This window comes from Oncorhynchus gorbuscha, linkage group LG15 (assembly GCF_021184085.1).
Source record: "Oncorhynchus gorbuscha isolate QuinsamMale2020 ecotype Even-year linkage group LG15, OgorEven_v1.0, whole genome shotgun sequence".
In the NCBI taxonomy this organism is placed as follows: domain Eukaryota; kingdom Metazoa; phylum Chordata; class Actinopteri; order Salmoniformes; family Salmonidae; genus Oncorhynchus; species Oncorhynchus gorbuscha.
The window spans coordinates 69,098,303-69,117,276 of NC_060187.1; the positions used below are offsets into that span (position 1 = coordinate 69,098,303).

The following is an 18,974-nucleotide window of genomic DNA, read 5'->3' on the forward strand; positions in this document are numbered from 1 at the left end:
CAGGTTATGTGGGTATGCAACTTGTGCCGAAAACAACAAGAAATCCTAACCAAGTCGGGAGCGTGGTTCTACAGCAGTGCCGCAGGGCCACGAGGCGGGTCTGAGGGCCCCAGGGGTCGACGTCACGAGGAGGCTCCCCAGGAAAAGAAGGCCAAACTGCAGCAGGATCTCCTCTACCAGGGGCCCACAGGGGACATATCAGCAGATAGAAGCAGACCTCCTGGGCTCCCCAGACAAGGCTCCCTCAACAACGGCTCAGGGCTGAGGCACTCAGGTCAAGGACAGGACATAGACAGGTGAGTCCAGTGTCTGTGTGGAAGGTTGTGTGTGTTAAACATATTTGAACAATTCCCCAGGGATTTGAGCTGGTTTTAACATTTTTTATCGTTATTGTGGAGGAACACTGTCTGTTAAAAGTGAAACCTGTTAGGGGAGAGTGGGGTAAGTTAGTTGAGCCACCCCTTGTTTTTAGGAAACCATACACAAAATGAATAATGTGACCAAATATTTAGTATGAGGTCATCATTTCATGTAGTCTCTGAAGGAAGAAACTGCATGAAAAATTGATAAGGAAGTTAGGTAAAAAAAAACAGATTTTCACAAAGTCAAATGAATTGATTGTGTTATAGGTTTCACGATGCTTGTATCTAAACCAAAGAAGATAGTTCTAAGATGGTTTTATACATCAGTTGGGTCTCTATAAGCTACAATATGAGGTCCTAAACCTAGCATGAAAGTGCTTTCCTCTTTTTGGGGAAAGTTAAGCCAATGGCCATGGGGTAAGTTAAACCAATGGCCACCATACACCATACAAATTATTATTATATTTAGTCCGTTTTAAGCATAATATACAGTACATAGTATTTTTGCAATGTGTCATGCCTCCAGTATGAACTCAGGAGTGTATTGTTATTGTTACAGAGCAGACACCATCATGTCCTGTGTACACAAATGTAAAACAAGCAGGGGTATAGCCCCCCCTCCCAAACCCCCCCCCCCCTTAAAGTTCTTGAAAGAGCAGCCAAGGAAGTGAGATAAAGGAAGAAGTCCATTTGAGCAGCAGCAAGGGATGAACAAATAGACTGAATGACACTGAAGAGGAACACGGACAAAATAAACTGAAAATGTACCTGTACCAGGGGCAATGTTGAGTAGCAGAAACACACACGGCCTTTTCCGATGACATGGAATCTGAGCTTGCTAAACATATCAAACATCTTGAGGACCAGTTTCATGGGCTTAGTATCCTCAAAAGCAGAGAACTTGTCTGTGAATTGGCACATCGAAACAACATCCCTGTCCTAGACCAACTCGTCAAGAAATGGAAGGGTAAGTGATATTGAACAGAGGCATCCACAGTTGAAGTCTGAAGTTTACATACACTTAGGTCATTACAACTCATTTTTCACCACTCCACACATTTCTTGTTAACAAACTATAGTTTTGGCAAGTTGGTTAGGACATCTACTTTGTGCATGACACAATTAATTTTTCCAACAATTGTTTACAGACAGATTATTTCACAATTCACTGTATCACAATTCCAGTGGGTCAGAAATGTACATACACTAAGTTGACTGTGCCTTTAAACAGCTTGGAAAATTCCAGACAATGATGTCATGGCTTTAGAAGCTTCTAATTGACATAATTTGAGTCAATTGGAGGTGTACCTGTGGATGTATTTCAAGGCCTACCTTCAAACTCAGTGCCTCTTTGTTTGACATCATGGGAAAATCAAAAGAAATCAGCCAAAAATTGTAGACCTCCACAAGTCTGGTTCATCCTTGGAAGCAATTTCCAAACGCCTGAAGGTACCACATTCATCTGTACAAACAATAGTACGCACGTATAAACACCAAGGGACCATGCAGCCGTCATACTACTCAGGAAGTAGATGCGTTCTGTCTCCTAGAGATGAACGTACTTTGGTGCGAAAAGTGCAAACAATCCCAGAACAACAGAAAAGGACCTTGTGAAGATGCTGGAGGAAACAGGTACAAAAGTATCCACAGTAAAATGAGTCCTATATCAACATAACCTGAAAGACCGCTCAACAAGGAAGAAGCCACTGCTCCAAAACCGCCATCAAAAAGCCAGACTACGGTTTGCAACTGCACATGGGGACAAAGATCGTACTTTTTGGAGAAATGTCCTCTGGTCTGATGAAACAAAAATAGAACTGTTTGGCCATAATGACCGTCGTTATGTTTGGAGGAAAAAGGGCGAGGCTTACAATCCGAAGAATAACATCCCAACCTTGAAGCACGAGGGTGGCAGCATCATGTTGTGTGGGTGCTTTGCTGCAGGGGGGACTGGTGCACTTCACAAAATCAATGGCATCATGAGGAAGGAAAATTATGTGGATATATTGAAGCAACATCTCAAGACATCAGTGTAACAGCATGGTGGCAAATGGGTCTTCCAAATGGACAATGGGTCTTCCAAATGGACAATGGGTCTTCCAAATGGACAATGGGTCTTCCAAATGGACAATGGGTCTTCCAAATGGACAATGGGTCTTCCAAATGGACAATGGGTCTTTCAAATGGACAATGGGTCTTCCAAATGGACAATGGGTCTTCCAAATGGACAATGGGTCTTCCAAATGGACAATGGGTCTTCCAAATGGACAATGACCCCAAGCATACTTCCAAAGTTGTAGAAAAATGGCTTAAGGAAAACAAAGTCAAGGTATTGGAGTGGCCATCACAAAGCCCTGATCTCAAACCCTTAGAAAATTTGTGTGCAGAACTGAAAAAGCGTGTGCGAGCAAGGTGGTCAAACCTGACTGTTACACCAGCTCTGTCAGGAGGAATGTGCCAAAAAATCACCCAACTTATTGTGGGAAGCTTGTGGAAGGCTACCCGGAACATTTGACCCAAGGTAAACAATTTAAAGGCAATGCTACCAAATACTAATTGAGTGCATGTAAACTTCTGACCCACTGGGAATGTTACAAATAAATAAAAGCTGAAATAAATAATTCTCTCTACTATTATTCTGACATTTCACATTCTTAAAAGAAAGTGGCGATCCTAACTGACCTAAAACAGGGATTTTTTTACTCTGATTAAATGTCAGGGATTGTGAAAAATTTAGTTTAAATGTATTTGGCTAAGGTGTATGCAAGCTTCTGACTTCAACTGTACATTTAAGATATAAAGTATTCAGACCCCTTGACTTTTTCCAGATTTTGTTCCGTTACAGCCTTATTCTAAAATTGATTCAATAAAAGAAAATCATCATCAACCTAGACACAAACTAAGAAATCGTGGGAGAAGGGCCTTGGCCAGGGAGGTGACCAAGAACCCAATGGTCACTTTGATAGAACTCCAGAGTGTCTCTGAGGACATGGGATAACCTTACAGAAGGACAACCATCTCTGCAGCACTCAAACAATCAGGCCTTTATGGTAGAGTGGCAAGACGAAAGCCACTCCTCAGTAAAAGGCATATCACAGCCCACTAGGAGTCCAAAAGGCACCTAAAAGATTCTCAGACAATGAGAAACAAGATTCTCTGGCCTGAATGGCAAGCGTCACGTCTGGAGGAAAGCTGTTACCATCCCTACAATGAAGCATGGTGGTGGCAGCATCATGCTGTGGGGATGTCTTTCAGTCACAGGGACTGGGAGACTAGTCAGGATTGAGGGAAAGATGACCAGAGCAAAGTACAGAGAGACCCTTGATAAAAACCTGCTTCAGAGCGCTCAGAACCTCAGACTGGGGCGAAGGTTCGCCTTCCAAAAAGACAACGACCCTAAACACACAGCCAAGACAACGCAGGAGTGGCTTCGGGACAAGCCTCTGAATGTCCTTGAGTGGCCCAGCCAGAGCCCAGACTTGAACCCGATCGAACATCTCTCTAGAGACCTGAAAATAGCTGTGCAGCGATGCTCTCCATCCAACCTGACAGAGCTTGAGAGGATCTGCAGAGAATAATGGGAAAAACTCCCCAAATACAGGTGTGCCAAGTTTGTAGCGTCATACCCAAGAAAACTCCAGGCTGTAATCGCTGCCAAAGGTGCTTCAACAAAGCACTGAGTAAATGGTCAGAATAGTTATGTAAATGTGATATTTTTTTTTTTTTTCAAATATTTGACAACATTCTAAAAAAACTGTTTTTGCATTGTCATTATGGGGTATTGTGTGTAGATTAACGAAACAATCAAACATTTGAATCCATTTTATAATAAGGCTGTAACGTATCAAAATGTGGAAAAAGTCAAGGGGTCTGAATACTTTTCGAATGCACTGTACAATATACCATACCCCCATTCCATGAATTCAACTTTGACCTACCAGCACCATCACCCACAAGGTTACCCCAAGGTGGCTCCATTTACTCTGTCCCTATGCTGAATTGACCCCATAAGTTGTGCCAAGAGACCACTTTTTGGACAAGCTGTGTTTTCAAAACTGTTACGTTTACATGAGTTCTAATTATTTCCAGGGATACACAACATCCTGAAATATATGGAGATATCTTTGTTAGAAAGAATACTATATTTTCCATTGACATAGTGGTGCTAAATAAATAAAAAATGGCTAAACTTGCCCCACTCTTGCCTATAGCAAGCTGTGTCAGGTGAAATGCCTCTGGAGTTGTATTGGAGGGAGTGATGGTCGGGGCCTGGGAAAAGTGTAGGGTAAAATAAAAATCATAAAGGCTATGGCTCCTAGCAAATGACTTATTTTTTGAGAACGGTAAACAGTTTGATCACACAGATGCATGAGGCCCATGAAGCAGGAAAGACACATGGACACCACTACCTAAAATAAGTTCAACATTGACACACCCAAACACACAAGACACAGACAAACAAACACACACACACACGTAAATATACTTAAATTCGCCCACTCACAACTACACATAACACACATTCACACACGTACAAGCACACACCCACACACTGACTCCCACACTGGATGACTGGTCTTTCATCTTTCCCCTTAAGTCAAACTCAGCTAGAGGGATTCCCTAGCTGGTGAACTGACTGATGATGACTATAATACTGCAATCACTGTGTCTTCCTTTGAAGCGGCAGAAATCAGACATGCTGAAGAAGCCCTTGGCTGCAACTCATCACAATAACTAGATAGACTTTTTGTCCTACTGTTCTCTAGGCATGTTTCAGCCAGGTACAGATAGTACAGGAACATGTTGGGAAGGAACTTCCTGGCTGTATAACGTCACTGTTGTCACAAGGGAGAGTTGGAGACTGTACTGTTTCTTCCAAAAATGTACGCAAAATAGATCTCAATCGGGATCTACATGTTTAAATAAAGAATAAGAAAATAGACCGGCTGTTGGATTGCACTTCCATGCTGTGCTTGTGAATCCTTTTTCTCTGTGTCTTGGCTTGCTTGTGTCGTCACAGCTGATTTATTGTAATTCCATTTATCACCACATGGTGTCTCCTTCCTCTCTCCATAGTCCACTGACACAGAGGGATGGAGGGAGAGGGAGAGAGAGAGAGAGACGAGAGAGAGAGAGAGAGATATTATATATATATATATATATATATATATATATATATATATATATATATATATATTCACTTTGTATGTTGTCTACCTCACTTGCTTTGGCAATGTTAACACATGTTTCCCATGCCAATAAAGCCCTTGAATTGAATTGAATTGAGAGAGAAAGAGAGAGAGAGACCCTGCACACATTTTTCTAGTGCATCTCATACAGCAGAAATATGTTCCTCTAGTCCCCTCATTGTGTCATTCTGAGTCTGTACTCTGTAGTCCAGACCTGGGTTCAAATATTATTATTTTCTATCAAATATTTACTTGCTCTCGATTGATCTTGACTGGTGCAAAGGGAACCAACAGAATAGTCCCAAACATGCAAACCCTGCCCATCTGGAACCCTAGAAAGGTTCTATCAAATGCTCATTGTATTTGAAGGAAAACAAATGCTTTTTGAACCCAGGCAGGTCTGGACGGTATTTCCAACCGTTCCATAACCCAGGGGTCAGTCATGGTGAGCTGCCCTGGGAGGAACAGATGTCCTCTTCCTACTCTCTCTGCTATCCTGCAATTCTGCCTCTCTGATCCTATCTGCTTCTCCCTGCTCTTCGCTGCTCCTACCCACTCGTCTTTACTCCGCTCTGCCTCTCCCTGCTCCTTCCTGTCCTCCTTGCTCCTCCCTGCTCCTCTCTGCTCCGCTCTTTTCCTCCCTGCACCTCTCTTTTCCTCTCTGCTCCTCCCTCCTCCTCTCTGCTCCTCCCTGCACCTCTCTTTTCCTCTCTGCTCCTCCCTCCTCCTCTCTGCTCCTCCCTGCTCCTCTCTTTTCCTCTCTGCTTCTCCCTGCTCCTCTCTGCTCCTCCCTGCCCCTCTCTTTTCCTCTCTGCTCCGCCCTGCTCTTCTCTTGTTCTCTCTGCTCCCATCTCCTCTTCTCTGCTCCTCCCTACTCCTCTCTGCTCCTCTTTTCTCTTCTCTGCTCCTCTCGGCTTCTCCATGCTCCGCCCTTATCTTCTCTTCTTCTCTCTGCTCCCATCTCCTCTTCTCTGCTGCTCTCTTCTCCCCCCTACCCCTCTCTGCTCCTCCCTACTTCTCTATGCTCCTCTCTTCTCCTCTCTGCGTCTCCCTACTTCTCTCTTCTCCTCTCTGCTCCTCCCTACTCCTCTCTGCTCCTCCCTACTCCTCTCTGCTCCTCTCTTCTCCTCCCTACTCCTCTCTGCTCCTCTCTGCTCCTCCCTACTCCTTTCTGCTCCTCTCTTCTCCTCCCTACTCCTCTCTGCTCCTCTCTTCTCCACCCTACTCCTCTCTGCTCCTCTCTGCTCCTCTCTGCTCCTCCCTGCTCCTCCCTACTCCTCTCTGCTCCTCCCTACTCCTCTCTGCTCCTCTCTTCTCCTCCCTACTCCTCTCTGCTCCTCTCTGCTCCTCCCTACTCCTTTCTGCTCCTCTCTTCTCCTCCCTACTCCTCTCTGCTCCTCTCTTCTCCACCCTACTCCTCTCTGCTCCTCTCTGCTCCTCTCTGCTCCTCCCTACTCCTCCCTACTCCTCTCTGCTCCTCCCTACTCCTCCCTACTCCTCTCTGCTCCTCCCTACTCCTCTCTGCTCCTCTCTGCTCCTCCCTACTCCTCTCTGCTCCTCCCTACTCCTCTCGTCTCCTCCCTACTCCTCCCTACTCCTCTCTTCTCCTCCCTACTCCTCCCTACTCCTCTCTGCTCCTCTCTTCTCCTCCCTACTCCTCCCTACTCCTCTCTGCTCCTCCCTACTCCTCTCTGCACCTCCCTGTTCCTCTATGCTCCTCTCTTCTCCCTCTCTGCACCTCCCTGTTGCTCTATGCTCATTTCTTCTCCTCTCTGCACCTCTCTGTTCCTCTATGCTCCTCTCTTCTCCTCTCTGCACCTCCCTGTTGCTCTATGTTCATCTCTTCTCCTCTCTGCACCTCCCTGTTCCTCTATGCTCCCCTCTGCTTCTTCCTCTCTGCACCTCCCTGTTCCTCTATGCTCCTCTCTTCTCCCTCTCTGCACCTCCCTGTTCCTCTATGCTCCTCTCTTCTCCCTCTCTGCACCTCCCTGTTCCTCTATGCTCCCCTCTGCTTCTTCCTCTCTGCACCTCCCTGTTCCTCTATGCTCCTCTCTTCTCCCTCTCTGCACCTCCCTGTTCCTCTATGCTCCTCTCTTCTCCCTGTCTGCACCTCGCTGTTGCTCTATGTTCATCTCTTCTCCTTCTGCACCTCCCTGCTCCTCTATGCTCCTCTCTTCTCCCTCTCTGCACCTTCCTGTTGCTCTATGTTAATCTCTTCTCCTCTCTGCACCTCCCTGTTCCTCTATGCTCCTCTCTTCTCCTCTCTGCACCTCCCTGTTGCTCTATGCTCCTCTCTTCTCCGTCTCTGCACCTCCCTGTTCCTCTATGCTCCTCTCTTCTCGCTCTCTGCACCTCCCTGTTCCTCTATGCTCCTCTCATCTTCCTCTCTGCACCTCCCTGTTGCTCTATGTTCATCTCTTCTCCTCTCTGCACCTCCCTGTTCCTCTATGCTCCTCTCTTCTCCCTTTCTGCACCTCCCTGTTGCTCTATGCTCATCTCTTCTCCTCTCTGCACCTCCCTGTTCCTCTATGCTCCTCTCTTCTCCGTCTCTGCACCTCCCTGTTCCTCTATGCTCCTCTCTTCTCCCTTTCTGCACCTCCCTGTTGCTCTATGCTCATCTCTTCTCCTCTCTGCACCTCCCTGTTCCTCTATGCTCCTCTCTTCTCCCTTTCTGCACCTCCCTGTTGCTCTATGCTCATCTCTTCTCCTCTCTGCACCTCCCTGTTCCTCTATGCTCCTCTCTTCTCCATCTCTGCACATCCCTGTTCCTCTATGCTCTTCTCTTCTCCCTTTCTGCACCTCCCTGTTGCTCTATGCTCATCTCTTCTCCTCTCTGCACCTCCCTGTTCTTCTATCCTCCTCTCTTCTCCGTCTCTGCACCTCCCTGTTCCTCTATGCTCCTCTCTTCTCCCTCTCTGCACCTCCCTGTTCCTCTATGCTCATCTCTTCTCCTCTCTGCACCTCCCTGTCCCTCTCTTCTCCTCTTCTCCTCCCTACTCCTCTCTGCTCCTCTCTTCTTCTCCCTACTCCTCTCTGCTCCTCCCTACTCCTCTCTTCTCCTTTCTGCACCTCCCTGTTCCTCTATGCTCCTCTCTGCTTCTTCCTCTCTGCACTTCCCTGTTCCTCCATGCTCCTCTCATCTTCCTCTCTGCAACTCCCTGTTCCTCTATGCTCCTCTCTGCACCTCCCTGTTCCTCTATGCTCCTCTCTGCACCTCCCTGTTCCTCTATGCTCATCTCTTCTCCTCTCTGCACCTCCCTGTTCCTCTATGCTCCTCTCTTCTCCCTCTCTGCACCTCCCTGTTCCTCTATGCTCCTCTCTTCTCCTCTATGCTCCTTCCTCTCCCTGTTCCTCTATGCTCCTCTCTTCTCCTCTATGCTCCTTCCTCTCCCTGTACCTCTCTGCTCATCTCTGTTCCTCTATGCTCATTCCTCTCTGCTCATCTCTGTTCCTCTATGCTCTTTCCTCTCCCTGTTCCTCTCTGCTCATCTCTGTTCCTCTATGCTCCTTCCTCTCCCTGTACCTCTCTGCTCATCTCTGTTCCTCTATGCTCATTCCTCTCTGCTCATCTCTGTTCCTCTATGCTCCTTCCTCTCCCTGTACCTCTCTGCTCATCTCTGTTCCTCTATGCTCATTCCTCTCTGCTCATCTCTGTTCCTCTATGCTCTTTCCTCTCCCTGTACCTCTCTGCTCATCTCTGTTCCTCTATGCTCATTCCTCTCTGCTCATCTCTGTTCCTCTATGCTCCTTCCTCTCCCTGTACCTCTCTGCTCATCTCTGTTCCTCTATGCTCCTTCCTCTCCCTGTACCTCTCTGCTCATCTCTGTTCCTCTATGCTCTTTCCTCTCCCTGTTCCTCTCTGCTCATCTCTGTTCCTCTATGCTCCTTCCTCTCCCTGTACCTCTCTGCTCATCTCTGTTCCTCTATGCTCATTCCTCTCTGCTCATCTCTGTTCCTCTATGCTCCTTCCTCTCCCTGTACCTCTCTGCTCATCTCTGTTCCTCTATGCTCATTCCTCTCTGCTCATCTCTGTTCCTCTATGCTCCTTCCTCTCCCTGTACCTCTCTGCTCATCTCTGTTCCTCTATGCTCATTCCTCTCTGCTCATCTCTGTTCCTCTATGCTCCTTCCTCTCCCTGTACCTCTCTGCTCATCTCTGTTCCTCTATGCTCATGCCTCTCTGCTCATCTCTGTTCCTCTATGCTCCTTCCTCTCCCTGTACCTCTCTGCTCATCTCTGTTCCTCTATGCTCATTCCTCTCTGCTCATCTCTGTTCCTCTATGCTCATTCCTCTCTGCTCATCTCTGTTCCTCTATGCTCTTTCCTCTCCCTGTTCCTCTCTGCTCATCTCTGTTCCTCTATGCTCCTTCCTCTCTCTGTTCCTCTCTGCCCACTGGAACAGACTTCCTGGTGGGAAGAGAGGGATCATGGGTCGTATGTTGTGTTATCCGGTGCACTGTGGGCCCAGTGGGTGATTCACTCCACAGAGAGGCTTTCCACACACCACATACTGTAGATGCACACACACACACACACACCCACACACAGGAGATGTGTTTCACTCGACCCCATTCCTCCTCCGCGCCTGTTCCTCTGTCGACCTTGTAAAGGTGTACCTGATGGGCCTCGTCCCCCCTAGTCTAGCACTGGGACAAACAAGCCTTTCCCGTACTGTAGCCACTCTGGGGTTAGAGACACAACTCATTAAGCCTGTGTCCTCTCCCTTCCATTACGACCTTGTGTTGGGCTCTTTTTACTCCCAGACACACAGTAATGGAAAGATTAATATTGACAATATTGACAGAGAACAATATGGACAATATTCTGCCCACTTGGCAGTTGACTGTTGGTCACAAATATTTAGAAATGTGATGGGTTTCTGCTTCTGGTGAAAAGTAGTGCACTTCTGGTCAAAAATAGTGCAGCATAACGGGAATAGGGTGCCATTTAGGACATATTCAAACAGATAGTGGAGTAGGACTCTGGGACCTGTCTAGCAGAGTAGAATTGATTGAAACTGCTTTACCTTATAAGGTTTTAAAGGAGCAATGTGTAGTAACTAACTAGCTGCTATGATGCAATCTGCATTTTAACAATGAGCATTCTCACTATTTAACAGAATTCAGCTAAATGCACACACGCACACACACACACACACACACACACACACACACACACACACACACACACACACACACACACACACACACACACACACACACACACACACACACACACACACACACACACACACACACACACACACACACACACACACACACACACACACACACACACCCAGCATCTCACAGCCAACAAAGACAGCTAGTTAATTCTGAGGTTGTTGTATTTGATTACTAGTTAGATCAGGCTGTGGGATGTGAGCTCAGAGCTCACTGTGTTGTCCGGTGGCTCTCTCTCTCTATATTAATTGACTTTATGGCAGAGAGGGGGAATGGTAGCAGTGAATGATTCTGGCTTTGGCAGCACTGAGTTCAGTGGCGACACAGAACCGGAAACGGCCAGTCTGAGAACTCAGGGGACAATGGTGATGATGTATAAAATAGAACTCCCACTGCATAATCACCAAAAACCACTTTCATTAATCTAAAGAATGTCCAAATGAACTCAGAATCTATTCCACTGAAAGAGAAAGAGGTTTCCAGCTGACAGCCTGTTTATAAGGTGAAATAACTTCAGAAAGGGTCACATTTATCTTGGTCTCGGAGGTGTCATTGAAATGAACACACAGATACCCAACATCCAGGACGACGAGGTAGTCTGGGTGTGGAGACACTGATGAAACAGCAATAATTAGGCTGGGATTAGAATATAATTATCTACTTGTGTTTCTCAAGGTTTCCCATGTTTATCCACCCAGCCCAAACCCTGGCTCAGCCTCAACCCTAGCCCCAGCTGAGCCCCAGCCCCAACCTTATACGCCAGCCCAGCCCCCAGCCCCAACCAAGTTCAGCGCATTAGTATTGTATTACTTAGCAGGACAAAAGAAACACAGCAAGCCAACATGAGCTTAAATCCAGCCCGTTACTTGTTACATTGGTGTCATGAAGTGAGATGGGTGTTTCCTACCCAAGCTAGTGGAGGCACCTGCAGAGATGCATTACGGTGTACAGCAGCATGGAGGGCGTAGTGAGTCCTCAGTCCTGTTTACCAATGTCACCAATAAATCTGGATGTTTTGGGGGTTATGGTTTAAGTGATCTAATATGATATTAAATCCACCTTTTATTCATCAAATGAACCTCTGTGTAAATGACAGAATAACCGTATGCTTCCTGTTTATTCTGATCGTTATATAAACCATTGATCAGAGAGAAGTGCAAATCACATCTAGGCATCTTTAGGCAATAAGGCACAGGGTGTGGTATATGGCCAGGGGGTGTGGTATAAGCACGACACAACATGGAGTGCCTGGACACAGCCCTAGCCGTGGTATATTGGCCATATATCACAAACCCCAGAGGTGCCTTATTGCTATTATAAACTGGTTACCAATGTAAGTAGAGCAGTACAAATAAATGTTTTGTCATACCCGTGGTACACGGTCTGCTATACTATGGCTGTCAGCCAATCAGAATTCAAGGCTCGAACCACCAAGTTTATAAAATTGAATATAACTTTCTTATACAGACGCTGTGCATCCATCCATGTTGGCCTTCACTCACACCTGCCATTTCTTCTGTGTTAAATGGCTCTTTGCTTAATGTCTGCAACTCCCATATGAGCTGCTGGAGTTAGTAGACAACCCCCCTGTCCTCCCACAACCCCCCTGTCCTCCCACAACCCCCCTGTCCTCCCACTGAGGATCATCCAGTCTGATTTGTTAGTAAACTCTGTCAGGCCCATTTGATTGCATTCCCTTCATCCACCTTTTATTTCTCTCCCCTTTCTCAGACTCTCTCCCCCTCTCTCCTCTCCCAGAGGAAGTAGAATGCCTTGTCCTCCTCCCTTATTACTTATGAGAGCTGATGGTTGGCATTCATATCTGGCAAAAGCACTGACGACAGCATCTCTGCGCGCCCATGTATTGTATCTGCGTGCGCGGTCCAGAGTATGAGAAAGAGAAGGATACGGCAAGCGTGTGCGTGAACGAATGCTTGCGTGTTGTGTGTGTGTGTATGTATGTGTGTTTGTATGCGTGCTCTAATAGGCAGAGAGAAATATGAGTTGAGTATGAGCTGCCCCTGATGCACCGGTAAGTGAAGCTTTGCTGGAAGATGCCTCGCTGCTGCTTCCCCCCCTCACCTCCACTGCAAATAGATCCTGCTACAGCCCGCTAGATTTTGTCCGGTTAAGTTCGGAGCATTATGACTGTACATTCCAGCCTCGACTGCTTTTCATTTAAGGACTCTTTCTACCAAGATCAGGAGAAATATGGAACTTGATTGGCGTCTTCGCGTTTAATGCGTCCCTGGAGATAAACAGACGCGGGTCCGGACGGAGAGCGAGGCAGCGCAGGTGGATGTATTGTGTTTGAGGAAAAGGGCCATACTGAGGATAAAAGACACGAAGGAAAAAGGAGGAAAATGCAGTTCGATACATTGCGTCAATTCTGTAGCTCCGTTCTATCCCATTTTAATGAGGCTTTTACGCCGCCTCAGAACATTCTGCAGACGGAGCTATTCGAGCAGGCGTTGAGCAACATCGGGTGAGTGATTCCTTTGTAAGAATGTGTGATTTATGATGGGCTTCCCCCGTTGGTATGTTAAAGGAGCATTCGAAGAGAGGGGGCTTCGCTTATTGATCCATCCGCAGCAGGCTATGCGAAGACGTCGCCTTCCTTCCGGGGAGTTGCAGTTGATATTCCTCCTCGCAGAGAGAGAGAGAGAGAGAGAGAGAGAGAGAGAGAGAGAGAGAGAGAGAGAGAGAGAGAGAGAGAGAGAGAGAGAGAGAGAGAGAGAGAGAGAGAGAGAGAGAGAGAGAGAGAGAGAGAGAGAGAGAGAGAGAGAGAGAGAGAGAGAGAGAGAGAGAAAGAGAGAAAGAAAGAGAGAAAGAAAGAGAGAAAGGGGGGGGGGTTGTTGGATGGAACGGACGGGAAACAATACGGCTAAAATGTGATAATGCTGAGATGTGTGTGTTTCTGTCTCGATGTACCGCTGCTGCCGCATGTGTGTGCTGCCGTCATAAACTGCTGTGCCCGCTTGCGCGGATAACATTACGGTATGTCGTAATATTGCTCCAGCCTCGAATCATTTGAGTCATTTGCGACCCTCTTTTTCATACGCTATGCTTTGGTAATTACCTCCATTCCCAACCCACACCAATACTGGATTTTTTTCCCATGGCCATGTCAGCAGTTTTGTATTATCCTACAGTAACTGTGATTCTTGCTAAATACTGAAGTTAATTAATGTAATGTACATATCATACATACTATTTTTGCTAAATAATCTTGGAAATTCAGCACAAATACTGCCCAACCACTACACACTTATGCAGTATGGAGAAATGACGGTAAATGTAATAAAATGTGTGTGTGATGTACAGCAGAGAATGGGATGGAGTCTAGGGAAAGAGAAAGCGCAGCAGGCATTTTGTAGCCCAGAAACAAGCCTATAGATACAACATGCATTTTCCCCCTCGTGTTCTTTTTTTCTTATCTCTCCCTCCGAAATAATTCACAGTGTGGCCTCGCTAGCTCTCTGCCCCCTCACATATACCCAACATCACAGCACACTCACTCAGCCACGGAGGTGTGGTTTACACAGACAGCTGCCTATATGTGTTCCTTCAGTAGCCTATCATCATCATCATCATCATCATCATCATCATCATAATCGTCATCATCATCATAATCGTCATCATCATCATCACATTTTACAGATTTACATTTGATACTATTTAAAGGGATGCTTCGGGATTTTGGCAATGAGGCCCTCTGTCTACTTCCCCAGATGTCAGATGAACCCGTGGATACCATTATGACAAAATCCCGAAGCATCCCTTTAAGCATATAAGAAGGATATGAGGATACGATAGTAGTCTAACTAACCCATATCCACCTAGACACCTCAGTGAAGAGACAGTAAAGTCTGGAGGACAGCATACTGTATTGTATATTAAAGGACCAACTAAATCATGACCACTTGATACAAGATCAAGCTGCTCTCACTGTTCCTCAAGGCCCATATTCCTAGAGTCTCAGAGAAGGAGTGCTGGTCCCACCTGTTCATATAATCTCATTCAGAGGGCGGAGCTAGCATGTTGGAGTGAACGGCTGTGCGTGAGAGGCTCCAGCAACTTTTTTTGCAAAATAATCTAATTTTACTTACTTTATGGCACTTTTTACAACAAACGTTTCTTTCTAACACAAGACTGTAACTTTTTATATGAAAATGCAGAGTAATAAGCGACCAAAAGACAATAAATCCACAGCGGAGGCCTACTCTCCACTAAACAACGAGACAGACATGGCGGGAGGCACCTGCAACAACGTGACACTTACAGAACTTACCCGGGCTTTGGGGGAGCTACGTGTTGCTATAGCTGAGGATCTTAAGGCCACTATTGCTGAGCTGGACACCAAAATCGAGAGCATCATTCGAACGGTCGCTTCGCAGGGCCAGAGCATTGTGGACCTTTAGAAAGCTTCTGAATTCAACACTGGTAGGATCGACGAGTTAGAGAAGCTATGCATGTCATTGCAGGATACTGTGCAGAGGCTTTCTGTGAAAGTGGTGGACCTGGAGGGCCGATCCAGACGTAATAACGGGATGGGATGTTTTGGATTCGGATCCCCACCTGGACCGTGCACATCGCTCCCTTGTCCCAGTGCCTGGACCGGGCCAACGTCCTCGCCCAGTAATCATCTGTTGTCACAGTTTCAAGACCAAGGATCTTATCCTGCGTGAAGCTCGAATGAGGGGCAACCTGTCACATAAAGGGCATCCATTCCGTGTCTATGAGGATTATGCGCCCGATGTGGCAAAGCATCGCGCCGACTACAGAGATGTCATGACCAAACTCTACAAACTCGCTTCGCCCAGCCTTACTCTTCCCTGCAAGAATAAGAATTACCCCGCCTTCCGGTGAGAAGATTTGGCTCTCCTCGGTTTTGGACGCAGAGAAGTTTATCCGGGGATATACACCAATCCCCCGTACATGTTAGAGTGCCTTGTTATTGCGTGTTAGGGCCTGCTCATGGTGAAACCATATTAAACGGGCTCAACAAGGGCTACCGAACATGTAAGACGCTGAGCAGACCAATGGATGGCGGTCAGAGCTCTCATTTAACGTTAAATTCACTTTCATCCCGGCTGTGCTCAGCGTTGCATATTTTTTACTTACAGGTTTGATCACTGACACCTTCGGACAGATATACTTATATTCCCCCACTTTTGTTTTGTTTCGTTATTTATTTTACAATCCTTACATTACTCTTACTACCATACCATTATTTTTTTTGCTTGCAGGGGACTGGGGGTGATGGTTGGGAGGGGGCAGACGCAGACATCTGGTTAGCAAGTTGATGTTTTGTGCCGTTCTGCCTTTGTCTGGCCGTGGGCCGCCCTCCCGACTAGAGTCCCACCAGCCCTCTGTAGTGCTTGTGTCTGTGTAGGTGTGCGTACATATAATTACTATGTGTACTTTATTACTATTTTCTCTTAGCATTTTAGTATTATGTATGTGTATATTTTAAATCAGTGTAGATTGTTATACTGGGGTATGAATGTTTGTAGGTGTATATGTGCATATGGATGTATATACATATTCTTTAAATATATATTTTTATATACAATTTTTTTGTGTGTGTGTGTGTGTGTGTATGTATGTGTGTGTGTGTATGTGTATGTGTATGTATGTATGTATATATATATATGTGTATATATTTTATTTTTTAAATGGGGGGGAACGTTTAATTTAGCAAATCCTTGTTCCGATCTCCTGACCCACAGTATGTAAAGGTACGGCTGACTATGTTGGTTGCGGATGGTTTATTTTTTGACCGGCAGTGCTTAGCAATATAATCTTGAGGCTATATCTTGCTTATCTCTGGGATTGACCCAGGATGACGCTTAAATGCGCAATATGTTTCAGTTGCAACTTATTTTGTTTAGGTTTATTAGATGCCAACTGAACACTTTATTCGCGGGAGCCTCCTCAGTTCATACTGTGCCTTGCGAAAGTATTCGGCCCCCTTGAACTTTGCGACCTTTTGCCACATTTCAGGCGTCAAACATAAAGATATAAAACAGTATTTTTTTGTGAAGAATCAACAACAAGTGGGACACAATCATGAAGTGGTACGACATTTATTGGATATTTCAAACTTTTTTTCACAAATCAAAAACTGAAAAATTGGCCGTGCAAAATTATTCAGCCCCTTTACTTTCAGTGCAGCAAACAATCTCCAGAAGTTCAGTGAGGATCTCTGAATGATCCAATGTTGACCTAAATGACTAATGATGATAAATACAATCCACCTGTGTGTAATCAAGTCTCCGTATAAATGCACCTGCACTGTGATAGTCTCAGGTCCGTTAAAAGCACAGAGAGCATCATGAAGAACAAGGAACACACCAGGCAGGTCTGACATACTGTTGTGAGGAAGTTTAAAGCCGGATTTGGATACAAAAATATTTCCCAAGCTTTAAACATCCCAAGGAGCACTGTGCAAGCGATAATATTGAAATGGAAGGAGTATTAGACCACTGCAAATCTACCAAGACCTGGCCGCACCTCTAAACTTTCAGCTCATACAAGGAGAAGACTGATCAGAGATGCAGCCAAGAGGCCCATGATCACTCTGGATGAACTGCAGAGATCTACAGCTGAGGTGGGAGACTCTGTCCATAGGACAACAATCAGTTGTATATTGCACAAATCTGGCCTTTATGGAAGAGTGGCAAGAAGAAAGCCATTTCTTAAAGATATCCATAAAAAGTTGTTTAAAGTTTGCCACAAGCCACCTGGGAGACACACCAAACATGTGGAAGAAGGTGCTCTGGTCAGATGAAACCAAAATTGAACTTTTTGGCAACAATGCAAAACGTTATGTTTGGCGTGAAAGCAACACAGCTCATCACCCTGAACACACCATCCCCACTGTCAAACATGGTGGTGGCAGCATCATGGTTTGGGCCTGCTTTTCTTCAGCAGGGACAGGGAAGATAGTTAAAATTGATGGGAAGATGGATGGAGCCAAATACAGGACCATTCTGGAAGAAAACCTGATGGAGTCTGCAAAAGACCTGAGACTGGGACGGAGATTTGTCTTCCAACAAGACAATGATCCAAAACATAAAGCAAAATCTACAATGGAATGGTTCAAAAATAAACATATCCAGGTGTTAGAATGGCCAAGTCAAAGTCCAGACCTGAATCCAATCGAGAATCTGTGGAAAGAACTGAAAACTGCTGTTTACAAATGCTCTCCATCCAACGTCACTGAGCTCGAGCTGTTTTGCAAGGAGGAATGGGAAAAAATTTCAGTCTCTCGATGTGCAAAACTGATAGACATACCCCAAGCGACTTACAGCTGTAATCGCAGCAAAGGTGGCGCTACAAAGTATTAACTTAAGGGGACTGAATAATTTTGCACGCCCAATTTTTCAGTTTTTGATTTGTGAAAAAAGTTTGAAATATCCAATAAATGTCGTTCCACTTCATGATTGTGTCCCACTTGTTGTTGATTCTTCAGAAAAAAATACAGTTTTATATCTTTATGTTTGAAGCCTGAAATGTGGCAAAAGGTCGCAAAGTTCAAGGGGGCCGAATACTTTCGCAAGGCACTGTATGTTAGTAGAAGTTCTAGGATAGTGAGAGGTGAACGTATAGTTGGGATTTTATTTTTGTTTTACCTCTTGTTCGTTTGCTTTTTTGGCATCGGCCAGACAATGAGTTTATTATTTTTATTTTTCCTTTTTTTTCTCCTGTTTGTGCATGCCTGTTAAATATGGGTTGATGGGGGGGGGGGGTAAGTGTTGGGGAAATTAGGGGAACAGGGTGGGAAGTAAAGGTGCTTGCAGGGTGGGAGGGGTGGGTTGGATACTGCTCGGGTGTAGGTGCTACATATGCTGATCGTGAGGGTTTGGTGCGCTTTCTTAACTTTTTATCAAGTTACATGGTATGCAGGCCACCATAGGAACTACAAACGAGAGGAGGACGGGGCTTACATTCACTTCCTGGAATGTCAAGGGTTTAAACGAACCAATTAAGAGGGGCAAGGTCCTAGCCCACTTGAAAGCACTCTCGTCTGATATTATATTTTTGCAAGAAACCCATCTGAAGAATAACTCTCATAGCAGACTTAAGTGTAGGTGGGTGGGGCAAATGTGTGGAATCTTTGGGATCCTCTCTGAAGTTTTGGAGACTTCAATAGATCCAGACCCGCTTCTGATAATCCTGGGAGTATCTGAGTCCCTAAACGGATTAACCAACCCCAAAAAACAACTAATCTCGTAC

General features: G+C 45.7%; 1 protein-coding gene across 12 annotated transcripts in view; it reads left to right on the forward strand.

Moving 5' to 3' along the window:
• rims2a (regulating synaptic membrane exocytosis 2a) overlaps positions 1-18,974 on the forward strand; it is a 265,865-nt gene that overhangs the window by 73,150 nt on the left and 173,741 nt on the right. For 3 of the 12 annotated variants that reach the window (XM_046302555.1, XM_046302556.1, XM_046302557.1), the window contains one exon: positions 4-296. In XM_046302555.1, coding sequence (XP_046158511.1) covers positions 4-296 — 293 coding nt within the window. Of the gene's footprint in view, positions 1-3; positions 297-12,680; positions 13,219-18,974 lie in introns of those variants that run through there. The other 9 variants (XM_046302561.1, XM_046302559.1, XM_046302569.1 and 6 more) reach the window with 5 other exon arrangements.